Below are 8588 nucleotides of genomic sequence, written 5' to 3'. Positions count from 1 at the left end.
TTGATACATATGCGTACCGAACCGAAAGCACTGTATCGAACGGTTCAATATCGATACAAGTATCGTTGCACCCCTAATAAAGAGCTATAGAAAACAATAAATTAAAGTTATATTTGGTCGTCAAATTACATCCTAACCAGTTTCCTTTCAGTCGACTAATTGCTGCTGCTCTAATTGTTTGCATCTTTAGACAAAGCCCATGGGCCTCGAGGTTTGTGAGCGCTCTGCTTGGTAACACACAGCTCCTCTCCAGCCTCATACACAGACTCTGGGACCTGCTTCACAACCAGGTGCATAAACCCACATTTATTCCCTCTATTTATATCTGACTTTCACTTTGTGTCGTGGACTTTTAATTTTATTCTCATGCTTAAGAAAAAAAAAGTATTTTTATTCTTCTATGTGAAGTGGCTGTCGCTGAATGCTGCCCATATACTCGGCCTGGCAGCATTCCTGGTCCACCTGTATTCCTTGGTGTCTCGTGGTCCTCTGGTTCAGTTGGTGCCGCCCATTCGGCTTGAGCCAGTGCCGGCTGAAGAGGCTCTGAGCTTGGCGCTGTCCTGCAGCACACACGCCAACATGCTGTTCTGTGCCAGGTGAGGCTTTCCATGCATGGATGTTGACTTTTAATGGAGCGTTTTAATGATTGCATGCTCTCTTTATGTGCTGTCGCGAAATCAATCAATGTAGAGCAGTGTCACAAACCACGGAGGCCCCAGAAAAGTGCAATCAAACGATGAGTTTATTAACAGCCCGGAGAAAACATCAACATATGTCTTCTGACCAAAATACATGTTGTGGATACTTATAAAGCAGTGGGGAACACACCCCTACATGGCGTCAATGACAGATTAAAATAGGTTCCAGACATTAGTCACAGTTAATCGTACATCTTTAATAGCTATAAGCAGACATAGAACTTCTCTTTTCTATAACACCTTCCATACAGGGTAATAAACTTCAAGCCCTCAGGGTCTCTGAGGCTAATTATTGACTCTGATCATCTGTTACCAAGTAGAATAAAATATAGTAAGACACCAAATGAGTTGAGGCCTCAGGCCGGACACATTCCTAGATTATATGTATTATATGTACTGTAAGCATACATTGCAGTTATCCTTCTATGTTCTAGTTTCCCTCAGTATGTATCACCTGGACAGTCACGCCAGTGAAGCTTAAGACCCTTAATGAACTGAACATCAACTCAAAATAAGCACAGATATGCAATGTGTGTAAAATACTTCTAACCGTACTTGTAATAAAAGTTAACATAATGGAAGGATCCTCAAATGGACATCTTCAATAAACAACTGTAATGCAGTATCAATACTGTGAGAAATATTATTACATGAAATAATGCTGTAAAGAATGTTATTAATGCAATTATAATGATGCAGATTATATGGCAGTAATAAAAGAATTTCTGTATCTCCACAGTGCCTACAGCAGAGAAAGTTTACTGGTTAATGTGTGTGGATATCATCTTTGACATGATAATGTCCTGCACCTGTAACTAACAAGGATTGGCCATGCATACTATCCACATCTTTACATCTACAATATATGTTCAGTAATAGTGATTTGGCTCATTGTGGATGTCCAGGTTGTGTGTAGCAGCTGTCTGTTATGGGATCTGCAGAGAGGACTCACTGCCTCAACAGCAGGACTGTATCCCCCATAGTCTCTATAAGAAGGTAACCTTTTTTATTTGACATGTGATTAAGTGATGAGGTTTGCTTATTGCTTTTCTTTCCAGAATTTATGCAAACCTTTCCAGAATAATTTCCTGGTGGCCGTTTGTTTGTCTTATGCTTTTTCTTATTTCCTGTCATATACATACTGCGACAAATATGGATGCTCATATTCTTGGAAACTTTTAATTAAAGATTTCTGTGTATGTAAAGTAATCTATGTGAACTTTTACTGTTAAATATTAGATATCCCTAATTTGCCCACTGTGAGCACAGAAGCCCCACCCACTGAGCCAATCAGACGAAAGCTGTCTTAACTCTTTCCCCCATAAAGATGATATTTGATGACTTTGCCCAGTAGCCTTAATGACAAGTTTTGACACCTCAGTATATATCAACAAAGATGTGGTTTGAGGGCTATTAGAATAAAGTACTCGCTCTAATTTCTGATGCAAACCCGAACATTTTGTTCTATAAGCAGGTATGAAATATGACAGAAATCACTCTTTTCAGAAAAAGAGCTTTGATGATAATTCATTATAGGCTGTCACTGGGTAAAGAGTCAAAGGTGGCCTTAATGGATGTAAAGCAGCTGGTTTCTGGCAGAGTGTGACCTAAGGGGCTGCACAAAGTCACAGAAAAGAGACAAATAAGGAATTTTTCTTTTAACTGTAACCAACGCAAAGCAGCACAGGAATAAAAACATTGCTGGTAATGAGCATAATGGGTCACCTTTAAGCACAGGGTTAAATTTGAGGGCTAAATCTAGAAAACAGATGTGTCCAAAACTGAGACTTGCAATAAAATAAAACAGAAACGCAGAACTACCTCGCACCCTGCCTTTGAGAAGCTGAAATAAAAGCATGTGATCAAATAGTTTATAATGAGCTTATGTTTCCTCCACACTTGCTCGGCCTTGGCTATGAAAGGAGGGCGGTGCAAAGTTTTGATTTTATTGTGTAAAAAGAAGCAGAACAAATGCAAATATCATGACAGACGCTTCACAGTCACAGTGCAAACCACTTCTTTGCTCAGTGCTTGCATTTGTACCTTTTATTTAATCAATAAAGTCAAACAAACAGCCCGAATAAACAAAGTGCGATATAGAATAAAGTCTTAAAACTCATTAAAAACACCTCCTGCCTTTATTACATCATTCTGTGTATCGTCAGTCTTAACCAGCTTTCTGGGCCTTCCCTCCTTTCATTACTTAAACCTACTTATACTATTGTGTGTTTGTGTTTAGCTTCTGTACCTCATCCCACGACTGTTACCTGAAGCCAGAGGAATTGTAGCTGATGCTGAGCTAAGTGAACAACTGGAGGAGAAACAGACTGGGCTGTGGAGCAGCATCACTGACTCCAACAACACCTGGAGGAAGACGGCCTGGCATCTGTGGAGGAACGCTGCCTTCCAGCAGCTCGGACAGATACCACAGTATCAGGTCTGTGCTGGGTCCCCTGTTTCTCCATTAAACACACACCTGTGCAAACATTGTTTGCATTAATGAGCACAGGTGTTTGAGTGCATGTAGAAAATGATTCATGGAGTAGCTGTATTGATGTAATAATCATGAAGTCTCCTTATGTCTGTCTAGTTATTGTTCTCAGAATGGTTAGCTAATGAGCTGAGAGTACTGAGGAGTGAGGACGCCCTGCCTGACGCTGAACGGTAAGACGGCAAACACACCGTGTGAGTTTAGAAAATAAAATCTATGCCTTAATAAAACAATAGGAAGTTTAATCTAAAGTTTAGAAACTCTGCACTTAAAATGAAACAAAAGGCAAAAAAACATGCCCTACTGGCCCAGCCTCTACTTCCAGGATGAATCCTTATGCACGTACAGATCGGTTGAAGCGGTGCTGCTAATTTTATGATCCTGTTGCAAATCAGCTGTTTCACCGCAGACCTCAAACTTGTGCAGAGGACTTCCAAGCAAAGATACTGAAGCTGTGGTGGTCTAGAGGTGCAGAAGAGGACTTTGAAGGAGAGATTGGTCAACTTAAAATCTGAAATACTTCTTTCTGTGATTAAATTTCTTCCCCTGCACCTCTAAAGGAAAAAAAAGTTGTTTGGGTTCCTGCTTTTATTTATTTGTTCCTCTCTGCAGTCAGGAGTATCAGCAGTGGGCCTGCATGGAGCTCTACCTGACTCGTCCAGAGAAGCAGGGAGGCTGCGGAGGAGACATGAAAAACCTCTGTTCTCATTTGCTTAATGCCATCATGGACCAGCAGTTAAGGTACTAGTAGTTAACATTAATGTGCGAAGTCCTTAAAATGAACCTGTCAGATATTTGACAAGAACCCAAATAAAAATGTTTCTTCAAGTCAGGAAGGGCGCGGTGGGAGAGGCAAAGTGCTTGTGGTAACTTAAAAACCTCTTTTAGAGCTTGGAAAAGTTCAGTTAACCTGACAAACAGTGTTTATGGATTTGTGTCCATGTGTGCATGTTTGATGTCCGCAGTTGGCAGAGCCTGGAAGCACAACAGCACAGAGTGCCAGGAAGAGGAACCTGCTTACCAGACATCCTGTCCCGACTCCAGGTGCGTGTACACTAACTGCACCACTCTGAAAAGCTTGTTTATTATAAACCTGGTAAAAACAAAGAATCTAATGTAATATTTAAGAAATTATTACATATGGAAAAAAAGAAGGCGGTTTTGCTTTGTTTCTGTATAACAGTCAAACTGCTGTAGATCAGTAACACCATCTGGACTTTTATATGCTAATGTTTATCATTGTTTCTTCAGTTTTATCAATTGGTGAAACAGGTAGTAACATTTTAAAAAAGTATTCATGACTATAAAAAATGATACGTAACTTTGAAAAGTTCCCTTTTCCCCCTTATTTCTGCAGCAATAGCATATGGATGGGCTGTGTAGACATAGTTAATAAAGTGTGGTAAAAATAATGTTTATATTGAGGTATATTGTATTAAAGCTAGCAACTTCACACAAAACATTTTGTGATCAAGAAAAATATTTTAGTGAAGTGATCTTCTTACATATATATTCTTATAATAAAATAATATAATCTTAGCCTTTTATTTGATTTAAAAAACATGCAACAAAAATTCTGAATGCTCAATGAATAAAAAATAAAAGCCCTGAAAATTAAAGAGCGTGGATTTGTGAAAAATGGCTACAGAATGGGTAAAAATTCCTTAAGTGTCACACTTCACTCTGCAGAACAAGCAGAAATATCAGTAGTAGTAAAGTTTGTCTTTTTTTTTAGACATAAAAACAGAAAAAATAAAAGCCCTCGTACACAGAAGTTGCACAGCAGCTTCTGGAGCGTCATCAGCTTCCATGTTGTGTTTTACTCATTAGTGTACAGTCTGTGTGACTTCAGTTAAACTAGTGAATAACACTTACGTGCTTGTGTATGTGCAGGAGCTTGTGTATGAGATGGACATGATGGAGCGGTCTGGCAGCCGTGGCAGCAGAGCTGGTGTGGGTGACTTCCTGTTTGAGGTGTTGTTTCAGAGATGCTCCTCTACAGTGACCTCACAGAGCATCAGCACTGACGTCAGCCTGCAGCGCTTGCTGCATACATGGAACAGGTACGCTGTTAAATATGAGAAGGGAGGCATTGCAGGGGCGTGGCCAAAGGGGGGGCTGTATAAGGCTGATGGGGTATTGTTGGCACACTCGTTCTGTGATACGTGTCGGCTCATTGCGATTGTTAATCCACTGAATTGCTGTTTGTGTGTGTGTCAGAGTGCTCCTGGCTCTTCCAGCTGTGTTGTTGATTAAAGTAAACACTGATGGAGGGGGAACAACACTGAGCTGCAACAGGCTAATAGAACACATCAACCAGCATCAGGTGAGCAGCTCATTTAATGTCTCTTATTAATCTGATTTAGATGTTTGGCTGGAAAAGTACTTTTTATGCTCACCTCTTTCTTCACCTGCACTCCCCTCTGTTCATGCACTAGAGGAAAGCGTGTTCTCCAGCAGGCGTGCTGTCCTGCAAGATAACTGCACACTTCCTGAGAGTAAGAATCTTTCTGAAATCTAAAGTTCATACAGGTTGTACCTTTAGGTGAGCTTGTGAGATTATTGAGAGGTGTGCTTCCTCTCCAGGGTCTGTTAGGTGCCAGTGTACGTTGTGGACAACCAAGATATGAAGTCAACAAAGCCTGGTCTCAGATCAGCGTGCAATGTCCTGTTTTGTTGATCTCCACAGTGGTACTGTCTGTTCATTCTGACTAAAATGCCTTTGAACACATTTGGCACCTTCAATATTTAGAAAGTCCTAAAATCTTTTATCACTGGAATCACAGATCAGTGATCTATTAGAGCCTGTGTGAAGCCTGCGATGTTGTGTAGAGACATGACAGGAATATAGCGTCTTTGTTGTGTGTCCGTGTGCAGCACTGGTGGCAGCGTCTCCGTCCGGTCCTGTTGTCACTGTGGCGTCGTCTGTGTGATGAACAGACGCTGCCGGAGCAGCTGCAGCTCCTCACGGAATGTCAGCACTGGGCCTGCAGGTAACGCCTCCTTCATGAACCACTGTCAGCAAATTATGTACACCTCCTCACAGCTGCTCACACCTGAACAAGTCACATGAAATATGTTCACATCTTAGACTGCCTTGATGTCTGTAACAGCTTTGCACACTTTTCTTCGTATCAGCCACCTTCATGAGCTTCATGGGGTTTGTTGTGGCTGCATTAGTGCAGAGTAGTCCTTTAAATGTGATGTAGACATAAATTATTGTTGCTTTTCACTTATGGTGAAACATTAAATGAATCCTCCTTTGGTTATAATAGTTCTCAAAAGTGTCTAATTATCTTGGTGAACCCTACAGAAACCCCATGTTAAAGTTTTTCTTTCTATCTGCTCTGCAGTTTGGAGAAAGGCCAGCTGCTGCAGATGCCTCCAGCTGCAGCTCTGCTGCTGGCGGCCAGCCTTCATCGTGTCTGGCGAGGCTGTGAGGCAAACAAGCCGAGCTTCAAAGCTGCTTTGAATTTCCTGCGACCAGACAGAGACTCCAAATACAGACAGGTGAGAGAATAAAACAAATTCTACGTGCTGTCCATTTTTTCACAGTTAGTGCACCATCTAATTCTATCTAATTGGCAAAAGACTGTGAATTCTTCAGAAGCCCCACCCACCACCAGCCACTCAGACGAAAGCTGGCTTAAAAGAAGTGAGAGGAGCTGAAAGGGTTTGTTTAATAAGACAAATCCACTGTGCTCTTTTGAACAGAGCATCCAAAGTTAGCCAATGAACAGCAACAAAAGACTTGCAGCTGCTGCCCTTTTCTGACGTTGGGTGGTTTTATGAAGTCATTCTCAGCAGCTGTTAATTCGGCTGCTATATTTAAATTTATTATATACAATTCACATACAGGCAGTTTGATTACAACATAATAGAACATAATAAAAGTCTAATAATGTGGATGAAAGTTATATAAATCTAAACTTCTGATTAAGGGAAGAGTAGAACAAAAGTATCACACTGAGAGGTTCACTGTCTGACTGAGCCCATCTCCATCCTGCTTATTTGGTCTCCAAAGCTTTCAGTCACTTTTTCAAAAATGTTGTTGTGTTTCTGCTTCCAGGTGCTCGTTTTCCTTCTTTTCCTGTGCGTTAACGACCACCTGACAACACTGCTATATCCTCAGGTAACTGACCACCTAAACAACAATGCTGGAATTTAGAACTGTGCAACATTCACACTCATAAACAAGTTCTCAGAGTGGAAACAGGTCTTTCCAATGCATTTGTCTAGTCTGTTTTTGTTCCACGAATCCTACATAGAAACAGTCCAGGAACACAAGAACTGACTGTGAAGACATGCACAACTTATATGAACATAACATTAGCAATTTAAATATGATAATTGCTTATTTTATTTCAATTTGTAGGATAACAGTATTTTATTAGCAGTATGGTCTTGACCCCAACCTCTGGACCCTGGTGCTGCTTTTGATATTCTGCGTATATAAAAGTTTTATGGATTTGTGTCCATGTGAGCACCTGCCCGTCAACCAATGAGAGCTGGGATAGGAGGGAAACGGATATGAATGGAAAATAAATTGAAGAGGAAAAGACAAGACTGTATTGTTATTTCTGTCTGTGTTTTATAAAGTGCATGGTTTTTTTTCCTCTAGGAGAGGAGCTATGAAGAAGGCCGGGCTTTATGCACAGAGCTCCTGGCTGTGTTGATGGACTCTCCTGATTGGCTGCTCATCTTTAAGTCCAGCGGTAAAGTGAACAGTAGCTCGGCGCTCCGGTCATCTTTTAAATCTGATTTGAATTTGATGTGGTTGAACTGATGTGCTGCGTTTTTATTTTTCACTCAATTTTAGAGCAAAGCATTTATCAGTCGGTTACCATGGTGACGTCAGATGACTTTACAAAACTAATGCCGTGGGCTTTCTGCAGGTGAGTGTTGCAGCTGCTTAGTGGAGGTGGGGCCTTGCAAACAGCTAGGTTGATTCATGAATGCCACATAAATTAAATGCTGCTCTGCACTAAAGCTGACGCACCATCGCATTAGGAACGACAACAGGCCAAAACACACAAACATGACAAGATGGAAGTTCCAACCTCACCTCTTATCAATATTTGTACCTGTTGTACCTTCTAAATTTCCTTGTGTTCATGGCCGATCAGTTTGCTGCTCCTGCAAAGCGCCGAGCTCCTACAGAGAGCTGTGCGTTGTCCAGGGTTCCTCCATACTGCCATCGTCTGCTACCTGAGCATGCTGCAGCTCTTCCTGGAAGGAAACACTCAATCACCGGACACTGAATCCTCTAAGAAGCAGCTGGTGGTTTGTACTCTAACTTCTAACTGGTCATATGGCAGTATTGGAGTTGGCACACTGCTCTGGACTCACGTTCACCATCTGTTTTGGTAGGCGGAGCCTTCCCACATCCTTGGCCGCAC

The 8588-nt window shown here is 41.3% G+C and overlaps 1 protein-coding gene across 1 annotated transcript in view; it reads left to right on the top strand.

The window, feature by feature from the left end:
* The window catches only part of LOC102305794 (FA complementation group A), a gene marked incomplete in the record, with an annotated part of 33680 nt that overhangs the window by 24005 nt on the left and 1087 nt on the right, over nt 1-8588 (top strand). Inside the window, 18 exon segments of the mRNA XM_014335531.2 lie at nt 191-290; nt 409-596; nt 1604-1694; nt 2938-3135; nt 3289-3362; nt 3802-3930; nt 4155-4233; nt 5083-5252; nt 5410-5515; nt 5628-5687; nt 5776-5880; nt 6067-6182; nt 6543-6699; nt 7259-7321; nt 7811-7904; nt 8009-8084; nt 8316-8472; nt 8560-8588. Coding sequence (XP_014191017.1) covers nt 191-290; nt 409-596; nt 1604-1694; nt 2938-3135; nt 3289-3362; nt 3802-3930; nt 4155-4233; nt 5083-5252; nt 5410-5515; nt 5628-5687; nt 5776-5880; nt 6067-6182; nt 6543-6699; nt 7259-7321; nt 7811-7904; nt 8009-8084; nt 8316-8472; nt 8560-8588 — 1992 coding nt within the window.

Source organism: Haplochromis burtoni, unplaced genomic scaffold (genome assembly GCF_018398535.1).
Source record: "Haplochromis burtoni strain Fernald_Lab_line unplaced genomic scaffold, NCSU_Asbu1 Contig_112, whole genome shotgun sequence".
In the NCBI taxonomy this organism is placed as follows: Eukaryota; Metazoa; Chordata; class Actinopteri; order Cichliformes; family Cichlidae; genus Haplochromis; species Haplochromis burtoni.
The sequence above is the reverse complement of the archived record's forward strand: the minus strand, read 5'-3'. Positions and strand labels throughout refer to the sequence as shown.